The following is a 20,774-nucleotide window of genomic DNA, read 5'->3' on the forward strand; positions in this document are numbered from 1 at the left end:
AGCATGGGTATATGTAAAAAGACACCCCAAAACACATTCCTCAACTTCTCCTGAGTACGGCAATACCACATGTGTGACACTTTTTTGCAGCCTAGGTGGGCAAAGGGGCCCATATTCCAAAGAGCACCTTTCGGATTTCACTGGTCATTTTTTACAGAATTTGATTTCAAACTCCTTACCACACATTTGGGCCCCTAGAATGCCAGGGCAGTATAACTACCCCACAAGTGACCCCATTTTGGAAAGAAGAGACCCCAAGGTATTTGCTGATGGGCAAAGTGAGTTCATAGAACTTTTTATTTTTTGTCACAAGTTAGTGAAATATGAGACTTTGTAAGAAAAAAAAAAAAATCATAATTTTCCGCTAACTTGTGACAAAAAATAAAAACTTCTATGAACTCACTATGCCCATCAGCGAATACCTTAGGGTGTGTACTTTCCGAAATGGGGTCATTTGTGGGGTGTTTGTACTGTCTGGCCATTGTAGAACCTCAGGAAACATGACAGGTGCTCAGAAAGTCAGAGCTGCTTCAAAAAGCGGAAATTCACATTTTTGTACCATAGTTTGTAAACGCTATAACTTTTACCCAAAGCGTTTTTTTTTTACCCAAACATTTTTTTTTTATCAAAGACATGTAGAGCAATAAATTTAGAGCAAAATTTATATATGGATCTCGTTTTTTTTACAAAATTTTACAACTGAAAGGGAAAAATGTCATTTTTTTTGCAAAAAAATCGTTAAATTTCGATTAATAACAAAAAAAGTAAAAATGTCAGCAGCAATGAAATACCACCAAATGAAAGCTCTATTAGTGAGAAGAAAAGGAGGTAAAATTCATTTGGGTGGTAAGTTGCATGACCGAGCAATAAACGGTGAAAGTAGTGTAGGTCAGAAGTGTAAAAAGTGGCCTGGTCTTTCAGGGTGTTTAAGCACTGGGGGCTGAAGTGGTTAAAGTGTAACTCTCATTCTTTTTTTTTTATTTGTGTAATGTGTAGGGGCAGCGATAATGACCATTTTTGTAATATACTTTAATTACTGAAATCGTACATTTCAATTAGAAAAATACCTCTAAAGTGGCCCATTTTGAGCCTTAGCAATGCTTCTCTGTCGTCCGTTTACATAACTGTGGAGACTGGCTCCATACTGACTGTGTTATGTAAACAGACGACAGGGGGGCGTTGCTAAGGCTCAAAATGGGCCACTTTAGAGGTATTTTTCTAATTGAAATGTACGATTTCAGTAATTAAAGTATATTACAAAAATGGTCATTATCGCTGCCCCTACACATTACACAAATAAAAAAAAGAGTGGCAGTTACACTTTAACAGTTGCTGCTAAACACGCAGAAGACCCATAAATGTCTGTGTATGAAATCCTTCATTTAAAGGGGTTGTGCCACGTTTATATGTTATTCCCTATCCACCGGACGGGATAACTAGCTAATCACTGGGAGTACGACTGCTGGGACTCCCACAGATCACAGGAATGGGGGTCCCCTTTCTCTGTTGTCATGAAGAGACGGGTCGTGCGAGCACGCTTCTGCGCCGTTTATTATCTATGGGAGCGCCAGAGATGGCCAGGCTCTGTACCCGGCTATCTCCGGCACTACCATAGAGAATGGATGGAGCTGCAGTGTGCTCGCACATCCTGTCGCTCCATCAGAATGAGGGAACGGGACCTCCATTCTTGTGATCAGTTGTGGTCAGACCCCCAGCAATCAGCTAGTCATCTCCTATCCTGTAGATGGCATAAATTTGGCACAACCTCTTAAGGGTCCATTCACACGTCCGCAAAATGGGTCCGCATCCGTTCCGCAATTTTGCGGAACAGGTGCGGACCCAATCATTTTTAATGGGGCCAGAATGTGCTGTCTGCATCCGCATTTGCGGATCCGCACTTCCTTTCCGCAAAAAAATAGAACATGTCCTATTCTTGTCCGCAATTGCGCACAAGAAAAGGCATTTTCTATGAGAGTGCTGGCGATGTGCGGTCCGCAAAACACATATGGACGTATGAATGGACCCTTAAACTGGGCATAGTTGTCAGCAAAACAATGAAAATCCTGACTGTCAGTAGGTTACGGGTGTTGGCACCAAACAGTATTGCACTAATGGGCGACGACAACGGTCCAAATGGTTTCTGCTCAGTTATCTGAGGTCCGAGTCGCGCTCCCACCCGTCATATATAACTGACCTCTGCATTGTTTACAGCTCCAGACTTTGACCCGTCTGTGAGGGATAAAGACAAGAAGATCAGACCCAGCTCTATGTTTGACTCTGTCCAGCAGCCTCCGGCACCCCCTAGTTTTGGGACATTGAGGAAAAATCAGAGCAGTGAGGATCTCCTGAGGGACGCCCAGGTAGGTTTTCTCTGCTGTGCTGGATGTGGGGTCTACAATCCAAATAAATCCTGCATTATCATTAAAAAAGGAATGAAAACACCGCCTGGAGGAATGGAGGCGGTGATTTTATGATCTGTACCCTTAAGGTGATATTTGATCCTTTAATATTATGATAAGGGGGGACTCACCTCTGAGAAACAAAGGGGTTGAGGTCCCTATGTCTAAGGGCTCTTTCACACTTGCGTTCTTTTCTTCCGGCATAGAGTTCCGTCGTCGGGGCTCTATGCCGGAAGAATCCTGATCAGTTTTATCCTAATGCATTCTGAATGGAGAGAAATCCGTTCAGGATGCATCAGGATGTCTTCAGTTCCGGAACGGAACGTTTTTTGGCCGGAGAAAATACCGCAGCATGCTGCGCTTTTTGCTCCTGCCAAAAATCCCGAACACTTGCCGCAAGGCCGGATCCGGAATGAATGCCCATTGAAAGGCATTAATCCGGATCCGGCCTTAAGCTAAACGTCGTTTCGGCGCATTACCGGATCCGACGTTTAGCTTTTTCTGAATGGTTACCATGGCTTCCAGGACGCTAAAGTCCTGGTTGCCATGGTAAAGTGTAGTGGTGAGCGGGGGAGCAGTATACTTACCGTCCGTGCGGCTCCCGGGGCGCTTCAGAGTGACGTCAGGGCGCCCCACGCGCATGGGTGACGTGATCGCATGGATCACGTCATCCATGCGCATGGGGCGCTCTGACGTCATTCTGGAGCGCCCCGGGAGCCGCACGGACGGTAAGTATACTGCTCCCCCGCTCCCCACTACTACTATGGCAACCAGGACTTTAATAGCGTCCTGGCTGCCATAGTAACACTCGCATTTTGAAGACTGATCCGTCTTCAAATGCTTTCAGTTCACTTGCGGTGTTACGGATCCGGCAGGCACCTCCGGCAAATGGAGTGCACGACGGATCCGGACAACGCAAGTGTGAAAGAGGCCTAAGGCTACTTTCACACTAGCGTTTTTCATTTCCGGCACTAAGTTCCGTCACAGGGGCTCTATACCGGAAAATAACTGATCAGGCATATCCCCATGCATTCTGAATGGAGAGTAATCCGTTCAGTTTGCATCAGGATGTCTTCAGTTCAGTTGTTTTGACTGATCAGGCAAAAGATAAAACCGTAGCATGCTATGGTTTTATCTCCGGCGAAAAAAACTAGTGCTGTGGCCCCTTCATTCTAAGGATTGATGGGGGCTCTGATGGTGTGATCCCAATGGGTCAGTCATCTTAGTAATATGCCATAACTTACCGTGTACCTCTTTATTGTTTTAACTCTTATGATACAAAACCGGAAATGATTCTGTGATTATAAAACCCCTTATAGAGAGTCTGTCAGAAGTTTTGACAATGCAAAACTGCTGACAGCAGTAGTTCTGGCCTGGGGAGAGCAGAACAAACATAACTTTTGTGCAGCTTTTGTAATCGGGAGGAGTAGTAGTAGTGTGAATATAAAGTTTTATTCTGCCAGATTCTGCTCCTGCAAGTGTCCAGGTGACTGAGCTTCACCGTGAAGTGCTCTCTTCATTGAGCTTTACTGCAGCAATGGTCTCCTGGTTGGGTGCTACTGGAAAGTGGACGGGCTGTGAAGCAGCTCAATGCAGGGGGCACTTCACATTAAAGCTCTGCCTCCTGGGCAGAATAAAACTTCCTATTCACACTACTCCTGATGAGAGAAGTTTTACACATTGTATGTTTGTCCTGCTGTATCTGGACCCTACCTCGTGCTATCAGCAGTATAGCATGATCAAAACTACTGACACACTCCCATTAAAGGGGTTGTGCAGAATAAAAAAATGTTAAATAAAAAAAAGGCTTTTTTTTCCCCAAAGTTAATTCAAAGCTGCAATACCACACCCAACCTTTAGACAGGTGTGTCACTGCCTTCATATCCACCTTCCTAACTGGATGATTTTTTTTTTTAAACCCGCAGACTGCTAATAAAAACGTGACAAAGGTGCCACCGCCGGTTCCCTCCAAACCGAAACAGATCAACCTGCCTTACTATGGTCAAGCCGCTCTATCGCCTCCCGCCGAATCAAAGACTGACGTCCCAAGTAAGACGTCTGCAGCAGGCAAGCAAAAAGGAGCACCTCAACAGCTGGTCCCTGTGCCTCCTCCTGCCCAGGAAACCCCTCCTCCTGCCCAGATAGAAACTCCGCCTGCAGCGGCAGTGCGCCCATTTACACCCCAACCAGTGAAAGAGCCGCCGCCTCCACCACTGCGCAAACCTCAGATGGTGGCTGCCAGCTCCATCTATTCCATGTACACCCAGCATCAAAAGCCAGGGAAGAACCACACTGTGCAGGGTGCACTCGCCAGAGCCCAGACGCGGCCACATTTTTCCAGTGGTAAGATTAACGCTGTATTTTCTAACCTACTTTGTGTTCTAATCCCTCACTGTTTTCAAGCTCTGCTTGCTGTTGGTGAATAGAACCGTTATTGCAGCTCGGCTCCATTGGAGTCAGTGAGGCAGAGCTGCAATACTGCCCTCAACCTGTGGACAGGGGTAGTGCTGTATTTGGGGAAAAATCAGCCATGGTTTCCTAATCCTGGACAACCTCTTTAACACAGGGTGTCTACTGGAATTGCTGACAATCACTGGTAATCTTCAGTGAAGCTCAATTCCTCTGCAGCACTACCACAGGTGAAATGAGGCATTACATTGCCTTGGTCCTCCAGAGACAGAGTAGCTCTTTGTGGCCCCCTTCACTTAAAGGGTTATCCAATCCTATAAAAAGCATCCCAATATGCCGGGCCCCTCACACTGAATATACTTACCTGGGTCCCGCGGTTGACGCTAGGGAGGCTCGTCCCTGTCGCCGCCAGTCATTGGCGGCTCCCTCCCCGACAACGGATGTTTTCATCGGCGCACGGGAAGAGGGAGGAGCAGCGCAGGGAGAGGGGACCCAGGTAAGTATATTCAGTGTGGGGGCCCCGGCATATTGGGGGGAGCTTTTTATAGGATTGGATAACCCCTTTAACCAGAATTCGATAACAGGATATTAAAAAAAACAGTTTCATACCTCATTTACATAAAGCAGGAAGATCCCTTTTAATTTATGCCTCCAGGTCTGAATGCTGACATTATCTATTATCCACAGTGTACGGTAAGCCAGTGATTGGTGGAGGAGCTGTCCAGAATCTGCAGAATGGTAACCTATCCACCACGGACGGCACCCAGGTAGATAGTAAATCCGCCAGTCCAGTGCCCGAGGGTGACACCCCAGCACCTGGTAACGAGGGCCAGGAGACCGAAAGGATCCCTCGTCCACTGAGTCCAACCAAACTCCTTCCCTTCCTATCGAACCCCTACCGGAACCAGAGCGACGCAGACCTGGAGGCTCTCAGGAAGAAGCTTTACAACGCTCCCAGGCCTCTGAAAAAACGAAGCTCCATCACCGAGCCCGAAGGACCTAACGGACCAAATATTCAGAAGCTCCTGTACCAGAGGACTACTCTGGCCGCCATGGAGACTATCTCTGCCCCTAAACAGACTGTCACCTCCATCTCTGAAAGTAGTGTAGAAGGTAGCCCGGTACCTGCAGACATAGACACTGAAGTCTCCTCAGAAACCTCCTCCACTCTACACGTCATGGACATTGTTCCTCCTGAGGAGACTGTAAATATGTTTCCTGAGGACATTGAGATGCCTTCACCAGAGCTGGGTCCTGACAGTATACCGGAGGGAGTTCCCTTTGAGGATCTCCCACCTCCAGCTATGGAAACTGAGCCGAATCCAGAGCTGCCAGAGCCCCCTGAGACATATGTGGAAGAATACCCCCCTTATCCTCCACCTCCGTATCCTATTGCCGGAGACCAGGACAATATAGTGGAGGATACCAGTAACCTGAGTCCTCCAGAGATCACCGGACAGTTCTCTCTCCCTCCAGTAAGTACCAGATGCCGGACACATCACGTCTTGTATGTCTATAGCAACTATCAGAATACTGCTTTTGTGTCTTGCGGTGGTGGTCGTCCACTTTTTTTCCCCAATAGTTTTGAGGTTCCCCATGACAGCCAATCAGATACTTACCAGACAGTTTACTTAAAGGGGTTATCCAGGATAGGTCATTATCATATTGGCAGGGGTCCGAATCCCGACACTCCTGGTGATCGGCTGTTTCAGAGAGCCGCCGCGTTCCCAAAGATCTTGTGAGCGCAGCCGACTCCCGGCAGCTTTCCAAGCACAGCGCCGTATAATGGCAGTGCTTGGTATTGCAGCTCAGGCCCATTCACTGCACCTAGACCATGTGACCAATGTACGGTGATGTCACATGGCCTACGAAGAGGCCGCTGCGCTCACTGAGCTCCCGACCTCTCCTTACAGCTCCCATCTGATATTCAGGACCTATCCTGGGGATGGGTCATCAATATAATATACCGTATAACCCCTTTAATGAGGCAATCAGATTGGTTGTCGGGGACATCTCGATTCTTTGTCAATTTAGTTGTCCGTATCCTACTCCAGTCCACCAGCTGGTGACAATCCACTACTGTAGTCCCTTATAAAAGAGACAAAGTTGCTGAAGTCACCTAACTGACAATTTGGGTGATGCTGCCGTCACTCTGACCCGGTACAGGGGGAACAGTGCAGTTGTAAAACCCATGGTCAAGAAGAAAGTAGTGAAAGCTACGTTCTACAATATTTTAATTGATCAAGTACATGCAAATAGACCTGCAGTTTTACTTCTACTGCTCCTGTGCAGACCTTTTTGTCTCCATGGCTACAGACTACAAACAACCCCCTTTGTAGTCTGATCCTGCATTCACACTTTTTTTTTTTTTTTTTTTGGTCTGTCCATTAAAGGCATTGTTCACCTCTCTTAGACTTTTGTGGCCAAAATGGGAATAACCCACCGACCCCGGGGCTGGTGGAGTTATGAAAACTTACGAGCGACCAGTTCTCTGTTTCCGTAACCACTCATAGCAGTGACTGGAGAGAGCTGCGCACGCGTGGCCACGTCTCCATTCATAGCAGTGCGCGATGGGACATGATATGAGACAGGTGCTGGTTTGTCCTCTGGGACCTGCACCTGTCGGACGTGAGGAGCCGGTAGGGAACATGTGGCTATAAGTGTAAGGGCTCATGCACACGAACGTGTACCAGCCGTGCCCGTATTAGCAGGTCTGCAATATACGGGCATCGGTCGGGTGTGCACCATATCATGAATGCTGACCCATTCACTTTAAGGGGTCCGCAATCTGAAAGATACGGAGCACTTCCACGGCATTTCGGCCCGTGCGTCCTCACCGCAAAAAATAAAAAACTTGCTCTATTTTTTTTTGTGGCGCAGATGTATCACAGACCCATTCAAGTTGAATAGGTCTGCATCTGTCATCACAGGCCACACGGACGGTGCCTATGCATTGGGGACTGCAATTTGCGGTCCCCAATGCGCGACGCAGGCAGCGTAGCTTTGTGTGCATGAGCCCTAATGGTGCGGCCTACAGCGCTCGGCTTACACCTGAACCTTTTTGTTTTTTTACTTCCAGGGTAAAAGAACGAATCTGAGGAAGAACGGCTCCGAGAGGATCAGTCATGGGATGAGGGTGAAGTTTAACCCTCTGGCTCTGCTGCTAGACTCCTCCTTGGAAGGAGAGTTCGACCTCGTCCAGAGGATAATCTACGAGGTGAGTGAAGGGATTATAGCTGACACCTCCTCTATGGACGGCCGGTTTATGGATGCTCAGATAATCGGAGCCGTCTTAGGGAAGGGATGGATCTCCTGTGTGTCCCTCCATGGCTTGTATGGAGGGACATAATACATAGTGTATGGTTCTTACTGCTAAGGCTCTTAGGCCTCTTTCACGCCGGCGTTGCGGGAAAAGGTGTGGGTGCGTTGCGGTACCTGCGCAATTTTTCTGCGCAAGTGCTAAACATTGTAATGCGTTTTGCACTCGCGTGAGAAAAATCGTGCATGTTTGGTACCCAAACCCGAACTTCACAGAAGTTCGGGCTTGGGATCGGTGTTCTGTAGATTGTATTATTTTCCCTTATAACATGGTTATAAGGGGAAATAATAGCATTCTGAATACAGAATGCAAAGTAAAATAGCGCTGGAGGGGTTAAAAAAAATAAAATAAAATAATTAAACTCACCTTAGTCCACTTGCTCGCGCAGCCCGGCTTCTCTTCTGTCTCCTTCTTTGCTGATTGCAGGAAAAGGACCTGTGGTGACGTCACTCCGGTCATCACATGGTCCATCACCATGGTAAAAAGATCATGTAATGGATCATGTGATAAACGGAGTGACGTCACCACAGGTCCTTTTCCTGCACACAGCAAAGAAGACGGAAGAGATGCCGGCTGCGCGATCAAGTGGATTAAGCTGAGTTTAATTATTTTTTATTTTTTAACCCCTACAGCGCTATTGTACTATGCAGTCTGTATTCAGAATGCTATTATTTTCCCTTATAACCATGTTATAAGGGAAAATAATAATGATCGGGTCTCCATCCCGATCGTCTCCTAGCAACCGTGCGTGAAAATCGCACCGCATCCACACTTGCTTGCGGATGCTTGCGATTTTCACGCAACCCCATTCATTTCTATGGGGCCTGCGTTACGTGAAAAACGCACAAAGAGGAGCATGTTGTGATTTTCACGCAATGCACAAGTGATGCATGAAAATCACTGCTTGTGTGCACAGCCCCATAGAAATGAATGGGTCGGTATTCAGTGCGGGTGCAATGCGGTCACCTCATGCATCGCATCCGCGCGGAATACTCGCCCGTGTGAAAGGGGCCTTACCAAACTACAAATGTCCCGTGTCTATGACCGGATTTATGTGATTTGGTTGGTACTAGACGTGACGGTAAGACATGTTCACGTGTGCCGATGCTGTAGGGTCCACATGTCACATCGCGTTAGCATTCACACAAAGCAGCACAGTTTTCATTGCCGGCTGCAGTTTTTTTCCACTGTTTTCCCACAGAAGCGTTTAAAAAAAAAAACGGGTCCGTTTCTGCGCGGTTTTACCAAATCCGCAGCGTGTTAATTACGCTTGCAGTTTTAGCTGTGGATTTCACAGTTTTCAAAATACGGGTGAGATCTGCGGCAAAACGGCATCTAATCCGCACCAAAATCCACTGTTGCTGCTTTTTGTGCGGTTTGGGTTCAGAAAAGCACCGAAATCTGTGCAGAATTTAGTGTGGATCTTGTGCGCCCCCAGAGCGGAGAAAAGTTGTGGAAATGCTGCAGTTTTTCAGAGACCTGCGCAGCCGCTGTGTATCCGCACGTGAAATTCACATGTAACATGCAGATTTGACGGTGGATTTTCAGGCCAGAGGGTCAGTGTCCTCTTCATCCTGTGTGGACTATGCCGTGTCCTCCTGGTGAAATTGATGAGGCGATGATACTGGGAGTATTGGTTCCTTTTCTGGCGGTTTTGCTGTTGACGGCAAGAACGCCGCATCGCGCAAGTAATTCCGTCACGTGGGGTCCATGGCAGCCGCTTTACAAGTGATCTGGCACGGTGCAGATGTGAACAGAGGGTCATGTGTGCTCGCGGGTGGGGGGGGGTGTTATAATTAGAAATCCCCCCCCTCCCCCCATAACATTTCTCAGGAAGCGGCTGCTGAATACCGTCCTTGTCCCCTCTGCTCATTAATGTGGTCGTCACCCCGGCCTGTCCCGCTCGCGCCCTTTGATGGAGAAGGGGGGTGCTTTGTGTTCCTGGACGTGACCGGAGCAGTGATGTTGTATTTCCTTCCTTCTCACCCGCAGGTGGAAGATCCCAGTCAGCCCAACGACGAGGGGATCACCGCCCTCCACAACGCCGTGTGTGCCGGTCACACCGAGATCGTCAAGTTCCTGGTACAGTTCGGAGTGAACGTTAATGCGGCAGACAGCGACGGCTGGTACGTCCGCGTTACAGAGGGGTGGCTACGAGGAACCTTTGGATTTCCAGGGGTTAAATAAATCTGTTGTCCTGGTCATGAGGTTGACACACAGGTGCACGGCTTGGGCGGCATCACGTACGGAGCTGCACATCTGTGTGCCCGTCGCATGGCCAGGACGGGTGCTTATTCACTGCAAGTAAACAATTAGGGGTTCCTATTGATTTACAGCAAGCAGAGGTTTTAACCCCTTAAGGACTGGGCCAATTTTTTAGTTTTTAGTTGTTTTTTTTTTTTTTACTCCCTGCCTTGCCAGAGCCATAACTTTTTATTTATTTATTTTTTCCAGTTCACACAGCCGTATGAGGGCTTGTTTTTTGCAGGACAAGTTGTGCTTTCTAATGGCGGCATTTAATATCACATACACTGCGTACAGAATTATTAGGCAAATGAGTATTTTGACCACATCATCCTCTTTATGCATGTTGTCTTACTCCAAGCTGTATAGGCTCGAAAGCCTACTACCAATTAAGCATATTAGGTGATGTGCATCTCTGAAATGAGAAGGGGTGTGGTCTAATGACATCAACACCCTATATCAGGTGTGCATAATTATTAGGCAACCTCCTTTCCTTTGGCAAAATGGGTCAAAAGAAGGACTTGACAGGCTCAGAAAAGTCAAAAATAGTGAGATATCTTGCAGAGGGATGCAGCACTCTTAAAATTGCAAAGCTTCTGAAGCGTGATCATCGAACAATCAAGCGTTTCATTCAAAATAGTCAACAGGGTCGCAAGAAGCGTGTGGAAAAACCAAGGCGCAAAATAACTGCCCATGAACTGAGAAAAGTCAAGCGTGCAGCTGCCAAGATGCCACTTGCCACCAGTTTGGCCATATTTCAGAGCTGCAACATCACTGGAGTGCCCAAAAGCACAAGGTGTGCAATACTCAGAGACATGGCCAAGGTAAGAAAGGCTGAAAGACGACCACCACTGAACAAGACACACAAGCTGAAACGTCAAGACTGGGCCAAGAAATATCTCAAGACTGATTTTTCTAAGGTTTTATGGACTGATGAAATGAGAGTGAGTCTTGATGGGCCAGATGGATGGGCCGGTGGCTGGATTGGTAAAGGGCAGAGAGCTCCAGTCCGACTCAGACGCCAGCAAGGTGGAGGTGGAGTACTGGTTTGGGCTGGTATCATCAAAGATGAGCTTGTGGGGCCTTTTCGGGTTGAGGATGGAGTCAAGCTCAACTCCCAGTCCTACTGCCAGTTTCTGGAAGACACCTTCTTCAAGCAGTGGTACTGGAAGAAGTCTGCATCCTTCAAGAAAAACATGATTTTCATGCAGGACAATGCTCCATCACACGCGTCCAAGTACTCCACAGCGTGGCTGGCAAGAAAGGGTATAAAAGAAGAAAATCTAATGACATGGCCTCCTTGTTCACCTGATCTGAACCCCATTGAGAACCTGTGGTCCATCATCAAATGTGAGATTTACAAGGAGGGAAAACAGTACACCTCTCTGAACAGTGTCTGGGAGGCTGTGGTTGCTGCTGCACGCAATGTTGATGGTGAACAGATCAAAACACTGACAGAATCCATGGATGGCAGGCTTTTGAGTGTCCTTGCAAAGAAAGGTGGCTATATTGGTCACTGATTTGTTTTTGTTTTGTTTTTGAATGTCAGAAATGTATATTTGTGAATGTTGAGATGTTATATTGGTTTCACTAGTAAAAATAAATTATTGAAATGGGTATATATTTGTTTTTTGTTAAGTTGCCTAATAATTATGCACAGTAATAGTCACCTGCACACACAGATATCCCCCTAAAATAGCTAAAACTAAAAACAAACTAAAAACTACTTCCAAAAATATTCAGCTTTGATATTAATGAGTTTTTTGGGTTCATTGAGAACATGGTTGTTGTTCAATAATAAAATGAATCCTCAAAAATACAACTTGCCTAATAATTTTGCACTCCCTGTACAATGTAGAGGGAAGCTGGGGAAAAATCCAAATGGGCTGGAATTGGAAAAATCGCTATTCCACCACAGTATGATTTGGTTTCGTTTTTACGGCCTTCCGTATGCTCTCGTGTTTTTGATACCATTTTGAACTTTTTGATCACTTTTTATTCAATATTTTTTTACGTAGTGAAGCGACAAAAAAAAAAAAAAGCGGCGACTCTAACATTATGGCGTTCACCACACTGAATACTTTTACATTTTAATACTTCAGGCGTTTTGGGACACAGCGGTGCAAAAGATCTTTATTTAATGTTAATATGGGGTGATTTAAAAAAAAATTTTTATATATTTTTAGAAACATATTTTTTTTTTCACTTATTTTTACTCCCCCTAGGAGACATAAACCTGCAGTCCTTTAATCGCTTCTCCCATAGACTGCAATGATTTAGCAGCCTATGGGAGATTCACAGGAACATCAGTGTGGCAGGCCTCCGACCATTCACAAGGCCTGAGGAGGCTTCTTCGTTCTTGGCACGGTTAAGCTGTTTGGCTCCCGGATTCTCACCGCCGTGGTTGTAACCGACCATGTCATTTGAGGGGTAAATGTCAGTGATCGGCGTTTTCGACGATCACAGACTATGCCTAGGGGTGCCTGCTGTGTAAAACAGCAGGCACCTGTTGGTTATGGTGCCCACTCCATTTTTCAGCAGGCACCATTTTTAAACCCCACGACATAGTAGACATTCTTTTCTACAGGAAAGATGTACCCCATCTGATGTCTCTTCCTCTGCAAATTAGTATTAAAAAAAAACTATGAAAGTGGCTTAAAAAACGCAGCACACATTTCTATATTTTTGGGGTTTTTATTTTTTTCACTCGCAGCCTAAAAACCAGTAGAGGTCTATGGGCCAAAAACACAAGACCTAGAGCATGCTGAGAGTTTAAAAAAAAAAAAAAACTGACAAAAAAATGGCACTACTAGTATATATCCATAGAAAATATGGCAGAAAAAAATACCTCAAGAAAGATTGTGAAACTGGTTTTATGCCTTTTTTTTTTTTTCAAAAACTGCATTAAAGTAATAATTTTTTTTGTTTCAAGCAAAAAAAACACAGCTAGATGTTACATGCTGGCCAATAGTAGAACACGTGGCGTTTTAGGACAGTTTCCTGGCATTTTTTTTTTTTATCTCATCACTCTGTTTTTGTTTTTTGTTTTTTTACTCTATTTTTTGTTAGACTTTTTACCATAGAGTTGTAGGGAGAAAAAAGATCAAATTTATTTATTTATTTATTTTAAATCTTGGATGGGTTTCCTTACATTCTTCTCCACTTTGTCTGGGTGTCAGGACCCCGCTGCACTGCGCCGCCTCGTGTAACAACGTGCAGGTGTGTAAATTCCTGGTGGAGTCCGGAGCGGCCGTGTTCGCCATGACCTACAGCGACCGACAGACGGCAGCGGACAAGTGTGAGGAGATGGAGGAGGGGTACAGCCAGTGCTCCCAGTTCCTGTACGGTGAGTACCAAGCATCCAGGGCTGTATGGCAACTCATCAGCATCTGGCCATATAGAAGTAATATTTTCTTTAAAGGGGAAGTCCACCCTCAAAACCAGACTCCTGTTCTAGGGGCTCGGTACAGTGCAGCAATAATCAGTTTATTAGACTTAGTCCTGCTGAGGATTATTAAAGGAGTAGTAAATGATTAGAAAAAACATGGCTGCCTTCTGCCGGAAGCAGCGCCACACCTGGCTTCAAGTTGGATGTGGTACTGCAGCTCGGCTCTATTCACTAGGGCTGAGCTGTAATATCGGACACAGGCATGGATCTGATTTTGGACGAAGGCGGCCATGTTTTTGTAACCCTGTACAGCCCCTTTAACATTTCCTGCAGCTGTGTGAGTAGGACAAGTCGGTTCAGAATGTCTCCGTTCACTGACAGCAAGCAAATGGTGAAGGATTGAACACACACAATACATGAGAAAGTGGCACAGCTGCTCATTATAGGCTGATTCAGCTCTATGGCCCCGTGCTGCGAAGCCGTGCGGTGGGTGCCGGGGTCTTCTCGTCTCCAGGCTGGGGGCGGATTACTATGAATCCCTGGAATGTGACAGATTACAGGTCTCCAGCTCTCACCGCTCCAGGCTGGGAAAATAATCACTTGCCTGCAGATTAGATTACTCACCAGTGAACTTGCATTAACCCTTTGTTGCAGGTGATGGGTACCGACCCCAGTGATTATTACACGGTCATGATGGGACTGATAATACTGCCCATAGACATGACAGTTCTGTCTATGGATCCAGCTGTTTTCTGTTTGATAAGCGGCACAAGAGGCGCCGGCTGCCGCTTCTCTCTGCTCCCACCCTATGAAGCTGAATGGGCCAGTTTATGGGTTGGAGATGGTTGTGTCCATGACCAGCTTTTCATAGCACAGAGGAGCTCGCAGGAGCGCACACCATGGCGTGGGGCTGCACTGTCCTATCAGGGTCACATTGCATCTCCACTGCAGACTCCTCACACCCTGCAGCCAAAGCATTGTACCCTGTAATACGGTGGCCACCTACCTCCGATAGATGTGTATAATGTAGAGCACGTGAAATCCTTGTGGGTCTTTCTAGTAATCTGACAATATGGCATCTTTCCTGTATGTGACAGTATGAATCCTATATCCAGAGCGGTACTATTATATTACTACCCCTATGTACTCAAATATAACTACTATAATACTGCCTCCTATGTACAAGAATAGAACTTCTATAATACTGCCCCCATGTACAATAATATAACTACTATAATACTGCTCCTATGTACAAGAATATAACTACTATAATACTTCCTCCTATGTACAAGAATATAACTACTATAATACTGCCTCCTATGTACAAGAGTATAACTGCTATAATTCTGCTCTTATGTACAAGAATATAACTACTATAATTCTGCTCTTATGTACAAGAATATAACTACTATAATACTGCTCTTATGTACAAGAATATAACTACTATAATACTGCTCCTATGTACAAGAATATAACTACTATAATACTGCTCCTATGTACAAGAATATAACTACTATAATACTGCTCCTATGTACAAGGATATAACTATAATACTGCCTCCTATGTACAAGAATATAACTACTATAATACTGCTCCTATGTACAAGAATATAACTACTATAATACTGCCTCCTATGTACAAGAATATAACTACTATAATACTGCTCCTATGTACAAGGATATAACTATAATACTGCTCCTATGTACAAGAATATAACTACTATAATACTGCCTCCTATATACAAGAATATAACTACTATAATACTGCTCCTATGTACAATAATATAACTACTATAATACTGCTCCTATGTACAAGAATATAACTACTATAATACTGCTCCTATATACAAGAATATAACTACTATAATACTGCTCCTGTGTACAAGAATATAACTACTATAATACCGCCTCCTATGTACAAGAATATAACTACTATAATACTGCTCCTATATACAAGTATATAACTACTATAATACTGCTCCTATGTACAAATATATAACTACTATAATACTGCTCCTATGTACAAGAATAGAACTACTATAATACTGCTCCTATGTACAAGAATATAACTACTATAATACTGCTCCTATGTACAAGAATATAACTACTATAATACTGCCTCCTATGTACAAGAATATAACTACTATAATACTGCTCCTATGTACAAGAATATAACTACTATAATACTGCCTCCTATGTACAAGAATATAACTACTATAATACTGCTCCTGTGTACAAGAATATAACTACTATAATACTTCCTCCTATGTACAAGAATATAACTACTATAATACTGCCTCCTATGTACAAGAGTATAACTGCTATAATTCTGCTCTTATGTACAAGAATATAACTACTATAATTCTGCTCTTATGTACAAGAATATAACTACTATAATACTGCTCTTATGTACAAGAATATAACTACTATAATACTGCTCCTATGTACAAGAATATAACTACTATAATACTGCTCCTATGTACAAGAATATAACTACTATAATACTGCTCCTATGTACAAGGATATAACTATAATACTGCCTCCTATGTACAAGAATATAACTACTATAATACTGCTCCTATGTACAAGAATATAACTACTATAATACTGCCTCCTATGTACAAGAATATAACTACTATAATACTGCTCCTATGTACAAGGATATAACTATAATACTGCTCCTATGTACAAGAATATAACTACTATAATACTGCCTCCTATATACAAGAATATAACTACTATAATACTGCTCCTATGTACAATAATATAACTACTATAATACTGCTCCTATGTACAAGAATATAACTACTATAATACTGCTCCTATATACAAGAATATAACTACTATAATACTGCTCCTGTGTACAAGAATATAACTACTATAATACCGCCTCCTATGTACAAGAATATAACTACTATAATACTGCTCCTATATACAAGTATATAACTACTATAATACTGCTCCTATGTACAAATATATAACTACTATAATACTGCTCCTATGTACAAGAATAGAACTACTATAATACTGCTCCTATGTACAAGAATATAACTACTATAATACTGCTCCTATGTACAAGAATATAACTACTATAATACTGCCTCCTATGTACAAGAATATAACTACTATAATACTGCTCCTGTGTACAAGAATATAACTACTATAATACTGCTCCTATGTACAAGAATATAACTACTATAATACCGCCTCCTATGTACAAGAATATTTGCATCTTATGAAGCATGCTGTCGTTGTGACTGTTCCATGTCTAACGACGTATTTTGCAGGTTTCCCTGCGCTGTTTGGTTGCTGGTTGTGGGGTGGGTAGGTCAGTTGTGCTGCAGTTATTCTAGACTGTTGGTGGATCTGCTCACATTAGTTTTGAGGCTAACTGTGTGTGATGTGTGGACAGGTGTTCAGGAGAAGATGGGCATCATGAACCGCGGTGTCATCTACGCTTTATGGGGCTATGAGGCAGAAAACGATGACGAGCTGACCCTGAAGGAAGGGGACTGCATGACGGTTCTGCGCAGGGAGGACGACAATGAAACAGATTGGTGGTGGGCTCGCTTACAGGACAAGGAAGGATACGTCCCACGTAATCTACTCGGGGTAAGTAGTACTCCCATCATAACTAAAAATTTTAGATTCTCTTACATTTGCATAGAAACAGAATCTGTAGTGCTGAGGGGCAGCACATGGTGTTATTCTGCCTCCTCCTAGGAAAACCCCACTTCCTTGAGTGGGCAGATCTCCCCCGAAGAGTACATAATAGCTGATCAGTTAAAGGGGTATTCCGGTAAGTAGAATTTATCCCCTATCCACAGGAAAGGGGATAACCATCAGATCGTGGGGTTCCTACCGCTGGGACCCCGTACCTTCTGCTGCCCCTGTGAAATGACCAGAGCAGACGGTCACACATTCATGCAGCCGCTTTATTCATTTCTATGGGAGTTCTGGAGATGGCAGAGTACAGCGCTCACCTATCCCCGGAACTCCCACAGAAATGAATGAAGCGACCGTGCACATGTGCAACTGGCCACATCGGTCGTTTCAGGGGAGCTGCGGGGGGTACGGGGCCCCCGTTCTTGTGATCAATGGGGGTCCCAGCAGTAGGACCCCCACCGATCTGATAGTTATCCCCTTTCCTGAGGATAGGGAATAGCTTTTACCTACCTAAATGCTACTTTAAAGGGGTTCTCCAGAAATTTTTAAATATTATTATACTTAAATATTATTTTATAATAAATTCACAAATACCTTTTCATTACTTAGAATGGCTTGTTTTGTCTAGGGAGCGATCATTAGGAAAAATTAAATGGCCACCATCCTATCAGTACACACGGAACCTGTCCTAATCACACAGGACAAGTCACTTCACAACACTGAGCTAAAAAGGTGCCACATCCTCCTCTCTGCTCTGCTTGTCAGGGATTCTGATCCTGAATACAGGTGAATCTCTGTGGGAATGGAGATGATGAGGAGACCTAAGAGGAGGGTGAGGTGTGGCTATTGAGCAGCAGTCTCCATTACCACAGTCAGTCCTGTCCGTCCTCTTTGTACTTCATGTCTCCTCATGAACTAAATTCCCCAGAGATTCAGCTAAAGTTCTTATCATCTGTATTCAGGATCATGATTCCTGGCAAGTAGAGAGGAGGATGAGGCAGCTCTTTACGTCAGTGTTGTAAACTAACTCGTCCTGCTGTGTGATTAGGACAGGTTTTGTGTGAACTAATAGGACGGCGGCCATTTTATTTCTCCTGATGATTGCTTCCCATACAAAACGAGCAATTATAACTAATGAAAGGTATTTGAGAATATATTTATAATAAAGTAATTAAGTTTTTTTCATTTTCTTAATTCCCGGAGAACCCCTTTAAGGTGAAGCTCCGGACATGTAACAGCTTTTGGAGAGGTGGAATACTATGCTTCATGTATGCTCTATAGCCGAAGTCATTTTCATTATGTTTGTGTCTTTCACAGCTGTACCCAAGAATCAAACCAAGACAGAGAACTTTGGCGTAAACGTAACGCCTGGAGTCAATATTCATTCCTCCACGTGTCGCCTTCTCCAAAAGAAATGAAGGATTTCAGCTTTTAGACTCAAGTATTTGAACGGATTTACACAGCAACTCTTGATATTAATGGGACAGGCCTCCCGGAAACCATGGCGCCCCCTGGAGGCCGGCTCTGTAATGTTCATTCTCCATCATGCGATGAGTTCTGGCCGCATCTTGTAGCACATTCAGATTATGGACTTTATATTTTCTATGGACATCTTAAATTCATATTTTTTTTTCTTCACTAATATCACTCTTATACGGTTGGTGACGCATAGATTTAGGTATTTTACTAAAAACATTGTTATATTTATTTTACCAGTAGCTTAGACATGGTAAACTGCAAGGAAGAAAAAAAAAAGTTTTAATAAAAACGTCTCGCTGTAATGTGTGAAACATAAACTGGATGAGATGAAAATCAGTAAAGCTTCCGGGTTTCAGTGTCTTTCCAGATTTCTTTGTACAAAGGACGTTTATAGGGGTAGCAGTTACTGGCGCTTAATCGGGGTGGTGGCAGAAACACGTGTCGCACTGGTTTAGTTCTAAGCAGAACGGCAGGGTAGTGCGAGTGTCAGACGTTATCTATTTTTCCATTGTGTGTATTTTTAAGAATCCTTTTATATCCCCCCCCCTCCCTCCCCTGACTTCTTAAATGCCACAAATTTGAATTGTTTTTCTGCAAGGCAACTGGCTGCAGCAGGAGCCCTCCCCCCACTGCTCTGCTCCTGTCACCACGAAATGCAAGGTGTTATTAGTGATGGATAGCATTCTCTGTGTAAGTGTGTATACAGACATAGCTGTCAGTCACTGATAGTTGTACACAGGGAGGTGTGATCAGTGATAGCATTCTCTGTGAAATTGTGTATACAGAGATAGCTGTTAGTCACTGAAAGCTGTACACAGCGGAGGTGTTATCAGTGATTGATAGTGTTCTCTGTGTAAGGGCTCATGCACACGAATGTATTATTATTTTTTTTCTGGGTCCGTTCTGTGTTCTTTGTGGCCCATAGGCGTAACCATTCACTTCAAGGAGTCCACAAAAAAACTGAAATAACACTGTGCATTCTGTGTCCGCATGGCCGTTCTGCAAAAAATAGAACATGTCCTATTATTGTCCGCATTACGGACAAGGATAGTACTATTCTATTAGGGGCCAGCTGTTCCGTTCGCAAAATACAGAATGCACATGGACGTCGTCCGTATTTTTTGTGGATCCGTTTTTTTGCAGACAGCAAAATACATATGGTTGTGTGCATGAGCCCAAAGCGTGTGTACAGAGATAGCTGTCAGTCACTGGTAGTTGTAGACGGAGGAGGTGTTATCAGTGATTGATATTTTCTGTGTAAGTGTGTATACAGAGATGGCTGTCAGTCACTGATAGTTGTACACAGAGGAGGTGTGATCAGTGATAGCATTCTGTGTGTAAGGGCTCATGGACACAAACTTATTCTTTTTCTAAGTCCGTTCTGTTTTCTTTACCCGTATGCGTAACCATTTACTTCAATGGGGCCACAAAAAAACGGAATTGACTGTGTGCGCATTCTGTGTCTGCATGGCCGTTCCGCAAAAGGATAGACCATGTCCTAGCATTCTCCGCATTACGGACAAGGATAGGACTGTTCTATTAGGGGTCGGCCTTTGCTTTCTGCAGAATGAACACGGCCGGTATCTGTGTGCATGAGCCCCAAGTGTGTATACAGAGATAGCTGTCAGTCACTGATTAAACCTCTCCTGTGGGGCCCCCAAAGTGCACCCTTGTTCACTTTGGTGGGGCCCTGTTCTAGAGTTACCTCTGGGAACCGCACCTATCTGACATTGGTAGCGTATCACTAGAATATGCCACCATTGTGTAAGGCTGGTTTCACACTAGCCGGATAGTGCTGCGTGTCCACTGGACACCATGAATGGCAACCCCCGGGAATGTTAGAATTCAGCTGCACACCATTTATGCTCAGA

At 44.3% G+C, this 20,774-nt stretch overlaps 1 protein-coding gene across 3 annotated transcripts in view; it reads left to right on the plus strand.

The window, feature by feature from the left end:
- The window catches only part of TP53BP2 (tumor protein p53 binding protein 2), a 58,059-nt gene extending 38,800 nt beyond the window's left edge, over window positions 1-19,259 (plus strand). For all 3 annotated transcript variants that reach the window (XM_040430571.1, XM_040430572.1, XM_040430570.1), the window contains exons 12-19: window positions 2,212-2,360; window positions 4,325-4,742; window positions 5,496-6,283; window positions 7,888-8,025; window positions 10,120-10,253; window positions 13,551-13,717; window positions 17,171-17,370; window positions 18,742-19,259. In XM_040430571.1, coding sequence (XP_040286505.1) covers window positions 2,212-2,360; window positions 4,325-4,742; window positions 5,496-6,283; window positions 7,888-8,025; window positions 10,120-10,253; window positions 13,551-13,717; window positions 17,171-17,370; window positions 18,742-18,783 — 2,036 coding nt within the window. In that variant the 3' untranslated portion in view covers window positions 18,784-19,259. The remainder of the gene's footprint in view (window positions 1-2,211; window positions 2,361-4,324; window positions 4,743-5,495; window positions 6,284-7,887; window positions 8,026-10,119; window positions 10,254-13,550; window positions 13,718-17,170; window positions 17,371-18,741) is intronic.
- Window positions 19,260-20,774: the final 1,515 nt, after the last annotated feature.

This window comes from Bufo bufo, chromosome 4 (genome assembly GCF_905171765.1).
Source record: "Bufo bufo chromosome 4, aBufBuf1.1, whole genome shotgun sequence".
NCBI lineage: Eukaryota > Metazoa > Chordata > Amphibia > Anura > Bufonidae > Bufo > Bufo bufo.